This window comes from Cherax quadricarinatus, chromosome 64 (assembly GCF_038502225.1).
Source record: "Cherax quadricarinatus isolate ZL_2023a chromosome 64, ASM3850222v1, whole genome shotgun sequence".
Lineage (NCBI taxonomy): Eukaryota > Metazoa > Arthropoda > Malacostraca > Decapoda > Parastacidae > Cherax > Cherax quadricarinatus.
Window position 1 is genome coordinate 11,288,345 of NC_091355.1, and position 19,925 is coordinate 11,308,269.

The 19,925-nt window shown below is 37.7% G+C and overlaps 1 protein-coding gene across 6 annotated transcripts in view; it reads right to left on the reverse strand.

Annotated features, from left to right (window-relative positions):
• Positions 1 to 19,925, reverse strand: part of LOC128700023 (transcription initiation factor TFIID subunit 4) — a 206,434-nt gene that overhangs the window by 130,124 nt on the left and 56,385 nt on the right. For 5 of the 6 annotated variants that reach the window (XM_053792952.2, XM_053792950.2, XM_053792951.2 and 2 more), the window contains exon 3: positions 8,610 to 8,693. The exons of the other annotated variant lie outside the window; for it this stretch is intronic. In XM_053792952.2, the coding sequence (XP_053648927.1) occupies positions 8,610 to 8,693 (84 nt within the window). The remainder of the gene's footprint in view (positions 1 to 8,609; positions 8,694 to 19,925) is intronic. 6 annotated transcript variants of the gene reach the window in all.

The window sequence follows — 19,925 nt, forward strand, 5'->3', positions numbered from 1 at the left end:
AAGCATTGATCCTGATACCAACCTCTTATTTAATGACTTAAATGATTCAAACAGTTACTGTAATTACTACACAGCAGAACAATCAAAGGCACTTCTCAGAGCCAACAACAACATAACTATCTTTAACTACAATATCAGATCTTTAAGCAAGCATTATGATGACTTCCTAGCATTACTAAATTCCTTGCATGCCAATATGTCCATCATTACACTAACTGAAACCTGGCTAAAGCCTGATACTACAGATGTCTATGCCATTCCTGGTTACACAGCCATACACAACTGTAGGCCAGACCAACAAGGGGGTGGCACTGCTATATACTACTCAGACCAACTAGAATGTATCACTAATACTTGCACAAGGGATGAACATGGGGAATATATAATAGCTAAATTCAAATCCAAATACCTACAAAAACCTCTCACATTGATAAACATCTACAGAGTACCACAGTCAAACATTAGCCAATTTAGTCAAAACCTAGGAAGTATGATAATTGATGCACGCATGAACAAAGATCACTTACTACTCTCAGGTGACTTCAATATAAATCTCCTGCAAGACCAGGACCCACACGTTACTGAATTCACAAACACAATGAGTAACTGCATGTTGCTACCAACAGTAACAAAACCTACAAGAGTTACAGAGACTAGTGTTTCCCTACTTGACCACATCTGGACCAACACCATATCCCCAGATTATCCAACTTACGAGGTGATATAAAAAAGACCTGGAAGACCCTATCAGAAATTCTGGGAACAAAAAAGATATCACGACATAGCGAAATAAAATTAGCAAAATCAGATGAACCCCAACTTCCACCAACAGAAACAGCAAACAGACTCAATGATTTCTTCTCCACTATAGGTCAAAACCTTGCCAATAAAATCCCAAGCTCAGATACCCCACCAAATGACTACCTCACTGGCAACTACCCGAACACACTGTTCCTAGCTCCGACTAACCCATACGAAGTCTCCCTTATTATCAACGCACTGAAAAACAAGGCAGGAGATTTAAATACCTTACCACCCTTTATATACAAAAAAGCGTCACAAGTACTATCACCAATCATTGCAACACTCTTTAACAAATCCATTGAATCCTCCACCTTCCCTACAGTTCTCAAAATAGCAAGGGTCACCCCGATCCATAAAGGAGGAGACCAAACAGAGTTGAATAACTATAGGCCAATATCCAATTTACACCCTCTCTCAAAAATCTTCGAAAAATTAATTCATAAATGAATCTACTCTTACCTCATCTCCCAAAACATTCTCAACCCCTGCCAATTTGGATTCAGGCCTAATAAAAATACTAATGATGCTATTATACACATGCTAGAACATATATACAATGCAATAGAGAAAAAAGAAGTCCCACTGGGGATCTTCATTGACTTACGTAAAGCTTTTGATACAGTTGACCATGACTTGCTCCACGTAAAATTGTCACACTATGGTATTAGAGGGCACTCCCTCAACTACCTCAAGTCTTACCTCAGCAACAGAAGCCAATATGTGTACGCAAATGGGGCAAGCTCTTCCGCACAACCAATTACAGTTGGTGTCCCACAGGGAAGTGTCCTTGGCCCTCTTCTCTTTCTCCTATACATAAATGACCTACCAAATGCTTCGCAATTACTCAAACCCACACTTTTTGCAGATGACACTACATACGTCTTCTCTCACCCGAGCCCAGTCACGCTAGCCAATACTGTAAACACCAAATTACAGAAAATATCTACCTGGATGAGGACTAACAAACTTACACTAAACATTGACAAAACCTACTTCGTTCAGTTTGGTAACAGAGCTACAGATGTACCTCTTAACATAACGATAAACGGATCACCTATCACAAAGCTAACAGAGGGAAAATTCTTAGGAATCCACCTCGATAATAGACTCAAATTTCATACACATGTACAACAAATTTCTAAGAAAATTTCCAAGACTGTAGGCATACTATCGAAGATACGGTACTATGTTCCACAGTCAGCCCTCCTGGCCCTTTATCACTCTCTTATTTACCCCTATCTCACCAATGGAATTTGTGCATGGGGCTCAACAACAATTAACCATCTCAGACCACTAATTACCCAACAAAAGGCTGCAGTTAGAATGATAACAAATTCTCACTACAGGCAACACACTCCACCAATATTCAAAACACTCAACCTACTCACCATACAAAACATCCATACTTATTATTGCACCTATTACATACATAGAACACTTAACTCTGATATTAACCCTCCCCTCAAACATCTCCTTGCCAATCTCAACAGAACACATGACCATAACACAAGGCACAGATCACTCTTTGATGTTCCTCGTGTCCATCTCACGCTATGCAAAAACTCAATGCACATAAAAGGCCCTAAAATCTGGAATTCATTACCTGTAAATATAAAAGAAACACTACCTGTTTACAAATTCAAGTCTCTTCTCAAAGTTCACTTACTCACTCAAAACCAAATACAGTGGACCCCCGCTTAACGATCACCTCCCAATTATGTAAGTGTATTTATGTATGTACGTTTGTACGTGTATGTTTGGGGGTCTGAAATGGACTAATCTACTTCACAATATTCCTTATGGGAACGAATTCGGTCAGTACTGGCACCTGAACATACTTCTGGAATGAAAAAATATCGTTAACCGGGGGTCCACTGTAAATACTGAATAACTGAACCTTATAAATTGTATATCCAAAATGTTACTCACAATTATATCACATAAATGTTAAACCTAGGACCCAATCTAACTTTGTTATTTTTTTAAATGCACTACCTAACGGAATACTCCATTCTACTGAATGAATAGCAATGCATGCAACCATATGAGCTGTCTTTGTAATACTCATTTGTGCTTTATAGTTATCTGTTTACAATAATGTCTTATCACTGATTTCATCATTGCTTAGTTAATCTTAAGTTAATTTTAGGCCAGCCCGTAATGCTATGCATATAAGTGGCTTTGGCATGCTGCTCTTACCTGTATTTTTTTTGTACCTCTGTATGTATGCTAAAATTTCTAAATAAATAAATAAAGAGTGAGAGGTGAGTAAACAAGATTAAATGAATAAATGAGAGAGAGAATGAGTGTGTGGAAGGTTCACGAGTTATGTAAACAAACGTTGTTATTGTTGTTGTTGCCAGCCCGGACACGAATGGTTTTTGTTCACTCTGTCAAGCCGACCAGAAAGACATCTCATATTTGTTAATTTATATGTTTATATGTTATGTAGCATGTTTATTATATAATTTTGAAAAAAAAAATCATAGATGGATTAAGCAAAATGTCTATATTAACATTTTATACACATTTAATGCGCCTCAGTGATTATTATTGTGTTATTACCATTATTAATATGGCGTCTTCAAGACCAATTACAATCTTAATGAGTGGCTCTGAGACAGACAAGCAGACAGAAAGACAGACACAGGCAGACAGAAAGTCAGACACACAGGTAGACAGAAAGACAGACACACAGGTAGACAAAGACAGACACACAGGTAGACAGAAAGACAGACACACAGGTAGACAGACATACAGGTAGACAGAAAGAGACACACAGGTAGACAGAAAGACAGACACACACACAGGTAGACAGACACACACACAGGTAGACAGATAAACAGACACACAGAGATACAGACAGACACAGATATACAGGCAGACATATACAGACAGGTTTATGTGCAACACTGAAAACAAATAGAGAGTTTGAGAGTAAGAGCCTTTCTTGCCACAATCTCCAGTGCAAGATTCAGACTTCATCTTAGAGGCCATGGTGAAATTTACTGTCCAGTTAGTACAGTTAATACAGTATGATGCTGCTGATAGGGCAGGGTTACTCAAACTGATGCTGCCTGCATTACGCATTGCCGCCGCGAGTATTGTCAAATATTGTACAGCGGTGTGCATCAGCCGGCCCAGCCCAGCTGCCAGATGCACGGTCGTAAGTTGAGTGGACGTATGTCGAGTAGGTCGTAAGTTGGATAGTAGGTGTATCTAGTAAAAAGCTGTCTTCAAATTAAACTTCATTTTCATATATATGTTTTAGTTATTACAGCATGTTTATTATAGGATACTCATTCTGTACTAGAGTTTACTGCAAAATGTAAAAGTAACATTTAGTAAACTAAAGAGGCAAAAATGGATGCAAGGGAGAAAAAAGTTGCCATATGAAAGTTCTTATAGTGTTAAGGCTGTTTCAGGACGAGAGCTATGAGTGCATTCTGTCTTTAATATGTACTGTTAAACAAGCTATGTATTTCATATCAGTCGGTTGAGAGTGGAGGGACTAAGAGCTACTTGTTATTTGTGAATGGTTCTGAGGATTATTTCTTCCCCCGGGCACAATCTCAGACCAGGCCACCTCTCTGTTCTCTTATCTGTCAATGATTCTGTAAGTTTTCTTCCCTATAGCCCAGTTTAAGACCCGGCCTCTTACAATGGAAAGGAAATATTACAGAATTAACAACTATTAAGAAGCACATCTGAAAGTAAAGAAATGTCCATACCAGTACTGAATGTAAATAGCAGCCTGTATGATTCACCTGTTATCATGTGTATTCGTGAGACAGAAAGAAAAGATCAGCAATCCTGCAAGAGTGCAAAAATTTAACAGTTTTTTTATAAACTCATTTAATAGGATAATAATACTTCCCTGATAATGGTTGCTGTCTACCAACCTACTTCTAGACTGGAAAGGAAATATTTTAGGATTAAGAACTATTAAGAAATGCACAAGCAAGTGTATAGAGAATATAAGTAGAAGTGTGTAAGATTTCTCTCTCATCTTACATGTGCATGAAGCATAAAAAAAATGACCAGTAATCCTGCCAGTGTGTAAAACATTTAGAAGACTTCCATTCCTTACTCATATTACAAGATAGTTTCTCCTTGAATAGTTGCTGCTTCTATCCTACTGCAATACAAATACAAATAGGTAACTATAGACACACAAACAGGGTCACTATAAACTAAGCTCTGCTTCTGCAGCTGTAAATAAACAATTACGAGTGTCCCTTGATTTCTGCAGATATATTCAAGGTCCATGGCAGCTGTATTAGGTCATCAATACTTAAACTGCATAATACGAATCTTCAACACACTCTGTGAGTGGTACTGATATCTTATGGAAAATAACTGACGCACGTAAAACTACCGATAAAAATGGGACATCACGTAATAGCAAATTCACATCAAGCAAACCTGGATAAAGTGAGGAAAGCAGTACACACAGAACCCATGGTTCAACTGGGAAAGCAGGGAAGCCAAGGGATGATGGATGAGGTCTTGGAAAATAAAGGTGCAAGAGAACATCAAAGAAAAAAGCACACAAAATGGCCAAAAAAAAAAAATAGAAATGAAAATTAGAGGGAATAAAAGTTAAAATTAAACCATGGTTACTCCATAAGCCACATAAAGAAAAATGAGAGATGACCACAAAGACTGGAGGAAAGAGGAGCGCTAGAAAAAAAAAGAGAGAAGCATGTAAAGAGCATAGCAGAATCAAAGATGGAGAAAGGTTTTTACAGAAGCTATCTGAATACAGGAGTATCAGGACAGACCAACAGGAGTTAGAAAATATCAACACAAAATATAAGGCGATAAAACTACTAGAAGAGCTTGACATTACAAAGGAAATGTGACCCAAAACATTCATCCATGAATACAAAGAGACAATTATATTCATGAATACAAAGAAGAGACAATTTTTATAATTGTCTCTTTTTATAATTTCTTTCTTTCTTTCAACACACCGGCTGTATCCCACAGAGGTGGGGTGGCCCAAAAGGAAAACGAAAGTTTCTCCTTTTACATTTAGTAATATATAGGGGAAAAGAGGTTACTAGCCCTTTGCTCCCGGCATTTTAGTCGCCTCTTACAACACGCATGGCTTACGGAGGAAGAATTCTGTTCCACTTCCCCATGGAGATAAGGGGAAATAAACAAGAATAAGAACTAGAAAGAAAATAGAAGAAAACCCAGAGGGGTGTGTATATATATGCTTGTACATGTATGTGTAGTGTGACCTAAGTGTAAGTAGAAGTAGCAAGACGTACCTGAAATCTTGCATGTTCATGAGACAGAAAAAAGGACACCAGCAATCCTACCATCATGTAAAACAATTACAGGCTTTCGTTTTACACTCACTTGGCAGGACGGTAGTACCTCCCTAGGCGGTTGCTGTCTACCAACCTACTACCTAGGTTTTTATAATTTATATATAAAAAAATAAATCACTTAACCTGAAAATTTTGAACATGCCTCTCATTTGTATAATAGACTGGAGGAGGATGTAAGAACATTAACCCTTTGACTGTCAAGACCCCTGCTCACAAACTTGCTCTGTGTCAAAGAATTTAAAAAAAAAAAAAAAAAAAATTCTTCTGATATGACAGAGTCTTTTCCCAATGGCAATGACACCAAAAGTACAAAATTTTATTGAAAACTTACAGATTTACACTTTCACGAAGTTAGCGATCTCGGCGATATTTACGTATCGGTGATTTCGCCCATTTTGAGCCCTATTTTCAGCCAATTCCATTGTTCCAGTTGACCAAACTCAGCTATTTCTTTAGAACTCCATTTGTTCTATTTATTTCAACTACCCAAGTGGTCAGAAATTGGCAATTTGGCCAATTTCATGCAAATTAAAAAAGATGCCAATTTCAAAACAGGGTCCAGAATGAACAATGCAGACATTCCTGGCACTAAAATAACATTTTCTCTGTACATCAGTCATGTCTCCAGGCCCCTCTTATATTACTCTTGCTTTCTATTTTGAATTTTTATTCACACAAAAAATTGAAGATTTACTGTTATGGAGACTACTGCATTATTGTAATAATTGTATAAATAATGTCAACCCATTACTGACTGCATATTAGAATGGCTAGCTGGACACTTATTGGACAATGACGTCATTTGTTTACTCTTGAACATCAGCAAAAATTGAACATTTCCTCTACGTTGAGCTCAATTTCAAGATCCTTTTCGTGAAACCAATCAAAATCATCTCTATTTCTGTAATGTGTCTTCCATTCTATCAAATGAGACCAAGAAAACGAGAATACAATCATCAATACTATACGAAAATACACCTCAAAGTCAGCGTTTTAATCCAAAAACACGGTCAGTTTTTTTTTCTCATTATGCACTGCATGCTGCAGGATTTCTTTTATACTGCACACACTGATCATACAGACCCATTCTCTTACATGTGGGCCTACCAGCTTTCTCCTGCTTGATTTGAAGCCGCTAGAATTCTGGAGTATAAATATGTCAAAAACGTTGGCTCGTAAGACGTATACATATGTCAGAAACAGTCAAAGGGTTAAAAAAGATACAAAAACAGGTAAGCTTTAAAACCTTCAACAGAGAAAAAAAAAATAAAATTGTTAATCAAGATAGAAGTACCTAAAAGATAAACAAATATTTCTCAAGTGGTATACTATTGAAATAGGATTCAAGAGGGATATAAATCATTCCACAACCACTGAAAATATTAAAAACCGATATGACAAAATAGGACACAGAGCAGCTCCCCTCCTGTACAAATAAGTACTCAAATACGTAATCAAACTAACTACTGGATATATAATATATCTTAAAAGTAAATCAGCACTGGTCTTCACTACAGTACTGATTTTAATTCAGAAGGCTCATACAGAACTACTGTATATAAAATACAATAGTTAAATGCTAAATTCCATTTTAAGGAATCTGAAATATCAAAACTACACTATATAGAAATTTTCCTAGGTACTGATGCAATATTTTAAAATATTCTTAAGTCAGTGATTATTAACTGTTAGAGTATATAAAGATAATCAAGGTACCTAGAATGTTTGCATGTACTTGAAAGGCATTTTAACCACCCTAGCCACTAATCACAGTACAAAATATGTATAGATTAGAGCCTTTTAATTCAAAGCATGCAGGATGAGAACACACACACATTTTTTTTTTTTTCAACAAGTTGGTCGTCTCCCACCGAGGCAGGGTGACCCAAAAAAGAAAGAAAATCCCCAAAAAGAAAATACTTTCATCATCATTCAACACTTTCACCACACTCACACATTATCACTGCTTTTGCAGAGGTGCTCAGAATACAACAGTTTAGAAGCATATACGTATAAAGATACACAAGATACATAACATACACAACACACACACATATACATGTATATATAATATATACTATGTTTGCTTACTTATGTCTATAGTGAGCATAATACATTAATAATCATTTGTAGGATACCAAACTTTTTATCAAGTGGTTAAGAGTAAGGAAAAGTCTTTCCATGACAGTCTACTGTGAATTTTCACTGACTCACATCAATGAAATGAGTCTCAAAGCTTGTAATACAGTATATCCATATACAAAAATAATAAAAAAGAAACATGAAAATTAATTAATATACATAATTAAATTTTAGGTAGTTTTAAAATAAAGTTAATTTTGAAAAAGTAAAATATTTAAATGCGTATAGAGCATCATTTTACTTGTTAAGGGAAACCCAAGTAATTGAATTAAACAAGGCGAGTGGACGTGAGAGTTGGGAGTGTTGGTGAGAGGGACATACACTGGCTTGTGACTGGAGGATGATGGTAGCGGGACGTGCGGCTGCTGACGACACCATCACGGACCTCACCGCGACCGTGCCAGCCTGCATGATGCAACACAAGAAACACTATCAAGCATGGGACACACCAGAGAGAGAGGGAGAGATGGAGCAAGGAGTTAGGAAAAAGCAAAAGAATTCCTATCAACCCTCGCTAATCCAATTGTAAATAGAACTGCTTTTGCAATTTTGAATACATAATCACAACACCAATAGTAGTGTGATTATCTAAAAAAAAAAAAAAATAGATTGACGAGGTTGAAGGGATACAGTGATAAGGGTGCACCTAGGCCTTCTAAAACTTATAAAGCAACAGTATAAACAAACTCAACTAGGTGCACACACATATGCATACAGTCTTATTATATTAAACACACTAAACACACACATAAAAGTAGTCATGCATGAAGAAATTTAACATTATTTTAAGATATGCTTTCCTTTATCTACACATGTAAGAAAGGCAAATACTTTGGTATAAATAAAGGAAGCTCCATCACAACTCTCTCCAGCACTTAAGATTATCAACATTAAATAAATTAAGCAAAAACATTCTGGCACACCACTGAAAAATCTACTGACATTTTTCATATACAATACAAAAATTTTAGTAGAAAAATTACAAACCACCTTCTAATGCTTAGAGAGAAACAATACATTGCTACTTTAATTTTCCTCTTCTAACAGTAGTTCTAAAAGTTTACGGAAAAATGCCAATAACTGGATGAAGGGATAAGGGTACTCGCTCATGCCTAATTTAATCCCAAACTTTTGACATTTCTTCACTAACACACTGTAAATGTTTAATTTATATACACAGTTTATACTTATTTACTGACATATATCATACTCTTTCTTTAGCAGGACACTATGCAATCTCATCCATGTATTCATTATCATTATTATTATTATGGGGAAGCTCTAAACCCATAGGGGTCATACAGTGCCTGGGAAGGACTAGTTTGGGACTGTGCTGCTGGGGCACTGACCCCCCAAAATCCTCTCCAGATAAACTCCAAGCATAGAAGGTTATCAGGTTTGATTCAAGGAAAGGAAGGCAAGGGTAACTTCAATTCACTGAATCCAGAACACTTTACCAGCATCAAAGCACCCCCCTTAAAAAGATTCTTTAATTGAATAACCCTCAAGTTTACTTCATACATAACTTTCTATCCACAAATAACCCACACACAGGAGAGAGGAGCTCACGATTTTGTAAATGGTCCAAGTCGTCTTAAGATCCTCTCTCCTATTTGCGGGTTATCTGTGTATTGTTCCAGTCACGGTATTGTGCCTTTTTGTTCTCCATAACTTTCTATGAGTTTTTCTCATAAATTAAAATTTGTGGTAATCCTCTTAAAATATATTAGAAAATTACAAACCTCTACATTAGGGTTGTGATTTACATGCCCAACACCAACATGATCATGCAAATCTGGATCATAGTAACAAGAACAATTAAAATATGTTTAGCTCTCCCAAGTGTATACAAGACTTGCATATTTATTTACTGAAACAAAATATAATTCAGCAGTTGATTAATTCTCCTAAGGATAAAACAGAAATAAATGATGATCAAAACATCACAATATCATGGTTGGGATAATTCACAAATAACTCGCACTTAGGAAGGAAAATTAATAGCTGAACTTCAGTCCATCCTGGACCACTGTCAAGTCACAGTAGTGACTTGACAGTGGTCCAGGATGGACTGAAACATTATCCTAAGTTTCTTCTCCTAACTGCAGGCTATAGTGACTTGACAGTGGTCCAGGATGAACTGAAAAATCATCACAAGTTTTCTAAATGCAGGCTGTAGTGATGTGACAGTGGTCCAGGATGGATTGAAACATCATCACCATTATCCTAAGTACAGGCTGTAGTGATGTGACAGTGGTCCAGGATGGACTGAAACATCATAAGTTTCCTAAGTGCAGGCTGTAGTGACGTGACAGTGGTCCAAGATGGACGGAAACATCATCACAAGTTTCCTAAGTGCAGGCTGTAGTGATGTGACAGTGGTCCAGGATGGACGGAAACATCATCACAAGTTTCCTAAGTGCAGGCTGTAGTGGTGTGACAATGGTCCAGTATGGTTTGAAACATCATCACAAGTTTCCTAAGTGCAGGCTGTAGTGACGTGACAAGTGGTCCAGGATGGACAGAAACACCATCACAAGTTTCCTAAGTGCAAGCTGTAGTGGTGTGACAGTGGTCCAGGATGGACAGAAAAATCACCACAAGTTTCCTCTCTTAAGTGCAGGTTATTTGTGAAGAGGTGTACCTGACCTATGTGGGTTAGAGGCACAGAATTACAACTGCTGACATGCATTGCAGAGCCTGAATATATTCTATAGTCTTCTCTGAGCTAAATATTTCCTTCAAACGTGCTGTCAGATACAGTTTTCTAAACCAACCTTAGGGAATACAGCCTCTCCTCACTTAACAACGGAGTTCCTCTCCTAAGACCACATCGGTAACCGAACTCGTCACTAAATAAGAAGCATACTATAATGGTAGTGGGTTTGCGTCAACCATCTCTGATATTATTTTTATGTCACCTTTGCACCATTTATAACATTTTTAGTATATTTTTAAATGCTTATACAGTAGTGTACTGTATACTGTAATAAACAGAATAGAGGAAATCAGCTCTAATATAGTACATTATTTAGGTATGCATACTGGTCAGAGAGCCTGTCATAAGTCTGACTTGTCAGTAATTGAGTACGTCGCTAAGTGAGGAGAGGCTGTACTATATTTCAAATCATCTTTATCCATAATTAGCATTAGTTCATTATTTACCCAAAGCACAAGTGCTCTAGTTGGATTTCTTTGAAAAGATTTCCCAAGATTTATGCATACTAGCTTGGGGAACCAATTTATGGAATTCTGATTATTTTTGATATATAAATGAACTGAAATCTTTAGTTTTCGATATCCACACCTGACACCAATTAGCCTATACATTTATGTTGAATAAAAATTCCTTCTCTAATTACTCTTAAAATACTATAAATAATTTTTAAAACCAACATTACCTGTGGGATATTTATATCTCTGGTACTACTCTCTCCTCAAGATAATTGTCCTGAGGTGTCTTCTACCTCCCTTTTATATGTCATACGTTACAGTGCAAAGACAATCAAACAAGCAGAAATGCTCGAGAAATGGATTTAAAAAAAAAATTCCAATGCTTTTAGAGGTACACTTTTAGAAATTAACATGGTAGAATTTTTTTAAATTGTGAACCAAAACTAACCTAACCTTGCTGAAATTAATGTAAGATAAATACTTAATCTCCATAGGTAAGTGGAACAGAATTCTTCCCCAATAAGCCATGAGTCGTAAGAGGCGAATAAAATGCCGGGAGCAAGGAGCTAGTAACCCCTTCTCCTGTATATATTACTAAATTTAAAAGGAGAAACTTTCGTTCTTCCTTTTGAGCCACCCTGCCTTGGTGGGATACAGCTGGTTTGTTGAAAGAAGTAATACTTAATCCTACCAAAAATTATCTTATGTCAATCTAAATTTAGTATTATTTAGCAAAAATTAGCATTATTTAGTAAAATGTAGCAAGTGATAGACTGATTTTGCAGAAATATTTCAATAATGAATTTTTATATTGCTTGTTTAGTGAAATGACCATGGCTAAGCAAAAATCTCACAATGGCTAAAGACAAAAAAAAAAAATTGACTAACAGAATTCTTCATAATCAAACATGTCCTTACATTTACTAACATAATTCGTTCTTGCTATTTCACATGCAAAGCTCATTTTCCGAGTGCCTGTCCCATTTACCAGTGCTACAGTGCATGCAGTTCTTAAATAATTTACTCCAATAGTCTTATGTTTTGTTTTAATCTGCCATATGTCCACTGGTCTCTCTCATAAACTTAACCCACTCACTGCCCAAAGCCCCAAAATTAAGTGTTCATAGTGTCCACATATAAAAAAAATTCTTCTGAAATGGTAGAGAATCTTTTCAGAAAATAATGAGACCAAAATTACAAAATCTGATGGAAAACTTCTGGAATTATGTAAGTGCAAAGTTAACAGTCTGAGCTTAATTTTTTTACATTGGTGATTTTGCCTCACTAATTCTATAGCTCACTCGACCAAATTCTAAGCTATTTTGCTAATTTGTCCATTCAATTATCAAAACTTCCATGTAAAGTGCACAGAAGTCAGGTATTTGGCCAATTTTACACAAAATTAAAAAAACTGAAATTTAAAGAGGCCAAAATAAACACTGCAGACATTCCAGACATTAATACAACATTTCTTCTGTTCATTAATCACATCCTCAGGCCTCCTCTATATTAATCATACCTTCCATTTTGAATTCATCATTAAAACTCAAAGATTTACCCTATTTCTTGGATAATAAAGCATAACTAGGAATGATTAGTCATGGTTTATGGCATCCCAATCACCGAATCAGACCTAGTAAAAACCCACAAAACAAACCAGGGGGGTGTAGGGGACCTCCCCTTTCTCAGGAAAAATTGAAAAAAAAATTAATATTTCCACTATTTTGAGACTGATTTCAAGCTCTTTCAGTTCTGGAACCAACCAAAATCATCTAAAGGTTCCCTGTCTGCCAATCGCTTCAAAGTACCTAGTCTCCTTAACATAATCCTGACAGTAATATGCTATGTCAAACAACATGCTTTCATCCAATTTTGTCCCTGTTCTTCCAAATTTTTTTTAACTCAAATATATAATTAGTAGCAAACATTGCCCTATTATATCTGTAAGGTAACGGAAGATATAAATACCACTTGCTCTGCTAAACTTTGTGTGTTTCTACCGCCTCCATTTAAACACGCTTTCCAAATGAGCTCAGTGGATTTCCTATGCACAAATCTTTCTTTTTTTCAGAACATTCTTTCTCAATTAGTTTAAAGCTCTATAGCATTATTTGAGATTAGCAAATCTGAAAACAAAATGTATTATACAAACAGAATTTAGTGGTACTGTACTGCATTTGCAGATATCTAGAAACAGCGCCTCTTCCAAATCTCAGGGTTCAACTGTAAAATGCAATCGACCCATCCATTTCATTCTTGAATAATTTCCGTGGCTCAGTCATAGTGGCTTAGCAGATTTGATACAGAATACAGTGGACCCCCACCCAATGGTGGCATCAAGTAATAGCAAATTCATCTAACAGCACTCTTTGGCGTAAAAAAAATGGCTCTACCAACGGAGAAAAACTCATCTAACGGCGTTCAGCCCAAATGTGTCCATGCGGACGGAGTGCAGCCTGAGCGGGCCCAGCCACTCCAAGACTCAGTGTGCCATTGTTTACAAGCCGTTGTGGTCGATTCTACATGTACCTGCGATATATTTCGTATTATTCCAGTGTTTTTAGTGCTTGTAACTACTAAATAAGCCACCATGGGGCCCCAAGAAAGCTTCTAGTGCCAAGCCTGTGGTAAAAACGGGTGAGAATTACAATGGAAATTAAGAGAGAGATTGTTGAAAAATACAAAAGTGGAGTGTGTATGTCCGAGTTGGAAAGGCTATACAACAAATCCCATTCAACCATCAGTACTATCTTGGACCTACAAGAGCCTCAGGTGCAACAGCAACAGATCACATCTCAGGAATGTTCTTCAGAGCAGGAGGATGAGAGACGGAGGAAGATGACTTCATCAAGGATTAGGGAAATGAGTACAATGTTTACAAAGGTGCAAGCATTTATCGATGAATTTTTTTTTTAATTGTCACAGTTGTTGCAAGCCGTATTGGCAACATGTACAATGACATTCTTGTGTCCCATTTTAGGGAAATCCTAAGGGCAAGTGAGAAACAGAGCTCTCTGGACAGATTTTTGGTGCGAAAGGAGTCCAGTGACTCTCAAGCTGGTTCTAGTGGCATTAAAAAACCAAGAAGGGAGGCAACCTCACCAAAGGACTTAGTAACTGCAGTCTTTATGTAAGGGGATTCCCCTTCCAAATAGAACACCTGCATCATCTGCCCTCCTACCATCTCATCACTCAACAATAACTCCACAATAAAGGTAAGTGGCATTTAATTATTGTTTATTCTGCATGTCCCATTTGTTTTTGTGTAGGGAAATGTATATTTCATGTAAAAAAAAAATTCTTTTGTTTAATACTTTTGGGTGTCTGGAACGGATTAATTCTATTTCCATTATTTATTATGGGGAAAATTAATTTGACTAACGGCAAATTCGGCTAACGGCTAGCTCTCTGGAATGGATTAATGCCGTTGGTCAAGGGTCCACTGTAGTTCTATACAGGAATTTGCTATATGAAAACCAAATTGATTGTTGGTTATTACTATTTTGCTCTCTAAGTGCTTTATTCACCTCTCTGAGATCATCCAATAGAACAATAAGTACAGGTCTCCCTCAACATTCACGTTTTCAGCTTTCGCGGGCTTCACACATTCGCGAATTCCCAAACGCCAAATTCCCAGCCACCAAATTCCCAGCCGCCAAATCATATTCAAGTTTCCCGCCACCTGCGAGTCCCTACTACTCTCCCACCGACCCCCGCAACTGGCAGCCAGCCCTCCCACTACTCAGTGTGGTGAGTGTTTTGTTTGTTCATTATTTGCTATAAAACTGCAGTATAAATAATGTAAACCCATTCATGACTGCATATTGGAATGGCTATTCGGACAGGTATTAGACGGTGACATGTGTTTACTCTTGAACACAGCAAAGAATCAAACATTTCTGCTACTGCTAATAATAACAATAGTAATAATAATAATAATAATAATAATAATAATAATAATAAATACGATATAATTGAAGAAAGAAGTTATAAAAAAATACGAGGGAGTGGTTGACACATCGTCAGTGTGGCTTTGCTTATGCTGGAGTGAGCATTAGTCTCCCTGCTCTTCTAAACATTTCACATTAATTCATTGTGTTTGGTACTTGTAGATTGAGTGTGACTGGAGTGGTAGAGGCAGTGGTAGAGGCAGTGGTAGAGGCAGTGGTTGAGGCAGTGGTTGAGGCAGTGGTTGAGGCAGCTGTTGAGGCAGCGATTGAGGCAGCTGTTGTGGCAGCGATTGAGGCAGCTGTTGAGGCAGCGATTGTGGCAGTGGGCGAGGCAGCTGTTGAGGCAGCGATTGAGGCAGCTGTTGAGGCAGCAACTGAGGCAGTGGGTGAGGCAGCTGTTGAGGCAGCGATTGAGGCAGCTGTTGAGGCAGCTGTTGAGGCAGCTATTGAGGCAGCTATTGAGGCAGCTGTTGAGGCAGCGATTGAGGCAGCGATTGAGGCAGTGAGTGAGGCAGCTGTTGAGGAAGCGATTGAGGCAGCTGTTGAGACAGCTGTTGAGGCAGCGACTGAGGCAGTGGGTGAGGCAGTGGGTGAGGCAGCTGGTGAGGAAGCGATTGAGGCAGTGGCATTTAATAACATACGTTATTAATAATAATAAATGTTATTAATATGTACTATTATTTATAACACATGTTATTAAATACCACTGCCTCAACCGCTAAATTATTGTGAAATTTTTGGAAGAGCAGGGAGACTAACGCTCACTCCAGCATAAACAAAGCCACACTGACGATGTGTCAACCACTCCCTCGTATTTTTGTACAATTTCCTTCTTCAATTATATATTATTATTATTATTATTATTATTATTATTATTATTATTATTATTATTACTATTACTATTGTTATTATTAGCAGTAGCAGAAAGTTTGATTCTTTGTTGTGTTCAAGACTAAACACATGATGTCACCGTCCAATACCTGTCCGAATAGCCATTCCAATATGCAGTCATGAATGGGTTTACATTATTTATACTGTAGTTTAATAGCAAATAATGAACAAACAAAACACTCACCACACTGAGTGGTGGGAGGGCTGGCTGCCAGTTGCAGGGGTCAGAGGGAGGGTAGTAGGGACTCGCAGTGGTTGGGGAAGTGGTGGAGGCATTGGTGGAGTCTGTGGTATTTAATAACATACATGTTATTAAAGCATAACATGTATATATTTAGTACAATTTACGACGTTTTCATGTATTTTATGATTGTTCATGGTTCAACAAGTTAAGGAGGCAGTATTGTATTATATTTCCCTACAATATATTGGGGCACCAAACATTCACGGTTTTTCAACATTCGCGAGGCTCTTGATCCCCTAACCCTCGCGAATGTTGAGGGAGACCTGTATATGTTAAAAACCTATGCCTAAATGTGTTGGATGGCCTGGCTAGAAAACTAAATAAGGCAAATGGATGAAAATCCAGGAAAATGACAGGCTAAATTATGAAAATTTTCAAACCAAGAGAAGTCAAGCAAATGGCTTCTCTTATGCTCACAGCTCGTTGCAAGGCATGAGTGATTTCATACCTAAAGAGATATCCGAGATTTTTTATTTTTTTTTCAACTAGTCGGCTGTCTCCAACTAGGCAGGGTGACCCTAACGGAAAGAAAATCCCCAAAAAGAAAATACTTTCAACATCATTCAACACTTTCACCTCACTCATACATAATCACTGTTTTTGCAGAGGTACCCATATACAACAGTTTAGAAGCATATTTAAAGATATATAACATATCCCTCCAAACTGCCAATATCCCAAACCCCTCCTTTAAAGTGCAGGCATCGTACTTCCTATTTCCAGTACTCAAGTCCGGTTATATATAAATAACCAGTTTCCCTGAATCCCTTCACCAAACATTACCCTGCTCACACTCCAACAGCTCGTCAGGTCCCAAAAACCATTCGTCTCCATTCACTCCTATCTAACATGCTCATGCACGCTTGCTGGAAGTCCAAACCCCTCGCCCACAAAACCTCCTTTACCCCCTTCCTCCAACCTTTTCAAGGATGACCCCTACCCCGCCTTCCTTCCCCTACAGATTTATACGCTCTCCATGTCATTCTACTTTGATCCATTTTCTCTAAATGATCAAACCACCTCAACAACCCCTCCTCAGCCCTCTGACTAATACTTTTATTAACTCCACACCTTCTCCTAATTTACACACTTCGAATTTTCTGCATAATATTTACACCACACACTGCCCTTAGACAGGATATCTCCACTGCCTCCTCACTGCAGCATTTACAACCCAAGCTTCACACCCACGTAAAAGAGTTGGTACCACTATACTTTCATACATTCCCTTCTTTGCCTCCATGGATAATGTTTTCTTGTCTCCACATAAACCTCAACAAACCACTCACCTTTTTTCTTCAATTCTATGGTTAGCCTCATCTCTCATAAACCCATCCGCTGACATGTCAGCTCCCAAATATCTAAAAAAACATTCACTTCTTCCATACTCCCTCTCTCCAATGTGATATACAATTTTTCTTTATTTAAATCATTTGATACCATCATCACCTTACTCTTATCTATGTTCACTTTCAACTTTCTACCTTTACACACCCTCCCAAACTCATCCACTTCTCTCACTGTATCAACTCCCATTTTGTATTTGATTCTCCATAATTTAATCCCACCTCTCTCCCGAACACCCTAGAATTTACTTCTTTTACAACCCCATCTATAAATATATTAAACAACCGTGGTGACATTGCACATCCCTGTCTAAGACCTACTTTTACTGAAAAGTAATCTCCCTCTCTTCTACACACCCTAACCTGAGCCTCACTATAGCCCTACCATACACTTTCCTTGGTATACTCAGTAAACTTATTCCCCTATAATTTTTACAATCTCTCTTGTCCCCCTTCCCTTTATATAAAAGAAATATAAATGATCTCTGCCAATATCTAGGTACCTTCCCCTCTTTCATATATTTATTAAACAAAAATACCAACCACTCCAACACTATATCCCTCACTACTGTCATGATTCAATCAGTTCCAGCTGCTTTACCCCCTTTCATTCTAGGTAATACCTCACGCACATCCCCCACACTCACATCCTCCTCCTCTTCACTCCTAAAGATGTTATACCTCCCTGGCCAGTGCATAAAATTACTGCCTCCCTTTCTTCATCAACATTTAAAAATTCCTCAAAATATTCCCGCCATCTACCCAATACCTCCAGCTCCCCATCAACTAGCTCCCCTACTCTGTTTTTAACTGACAAATCCATTTGTTCCCCAGGCTTAATTTTGTTGAAAATAAGAAAAAGTTTTGGAGTGAGATTAACAAGTTAAGGAAGCCTAGAGAACAAATGGATTTGTCAGTTAAAAATAGGAGAGGAGAGTTATTAAATGGAGAGTTAGAGGTATTGGGAAGATGGAGAGAATATTTTGAGGAATTGTTAAATGTTGATGAAGATAGGGAAGCTGTGATTTCGTGTATACAGCAAGGAGGAATAACATCTTGTAGGAGTGAGGAAGAGCCAGTTGTGAGTGTGGGGGAAGTTTGTGAGGCAGTAGGTAAAATAAAAGGGGGTAAGGCAGCCGGGATTGATGGGATAAAGATAGAAATGTTAAAAGCAGGTGTGGATGTAGTTTTGGAGTGGTTGGTGCTATTATTTAATAAATGTATGGAAGAGGGTAAGGTACCTAGGGATTGGCAGAGAGCATGCATAGTTCCTTTGTATAAAGGCAAAGGGGACAAAAGAGAGTGCAAAAATTATAGGGGGAGAAGTCTGTTGAGTATACCTGGTAAAGTGTATGGTAGAGTTATTATTGAAAGAATTAAGAGTAAAACGGAGAATAGAATAGCAGATGAACAAGGAGGCTTTAGGAAGGGTAGGGGGTGTGTGGACCAGGTGTTTACAGTAAAACATGTAAGTGAACAGTATTTAGATAAGGCTAAAGAGGTTTTTGTGGCATTTATGGATTTGGAAAAGGCATATGACAGGGTGGATAGGGGGCAATGTAGCAGATGTTGCAGGTGCATGGTATAGGAGGTAGGTTACTGAAAGCAGTGAAGAGTTTTTACGAGGATAGTGAGGCTCAAGTTAGAGCATGTAGGAAAGAGGGAGATTATTTCCCAGTAAAAGTAGGCCTTTGACAAGGATGTGTGATGTCACCATGGTTGTTTAATACATGTATATTTATAGATGGGGTTGTAAGAGAAGTAAATGCGAGGGCCTTGGCAAGAGGCGTGGAGTTAAAAGATAAAGAATCACACAAAGTGGGAGTTGTCACAGTTGCTCTTTGCTGATGACACTGTGCTCTTGGGAGATTCTGGAGAGAAGTTGCAGAGGTTGGTGGATGAATTTGGTAGGGTATGTAAGAGAAGAAAATTAAAAGTGAATAAAGGAAAGAGTAAGGTTATGAGGATAACAAAATGATTAGGTGATGAAAGATTGGATATCAGATTGGAGAGAGAGAGTATGGAGGTGGTG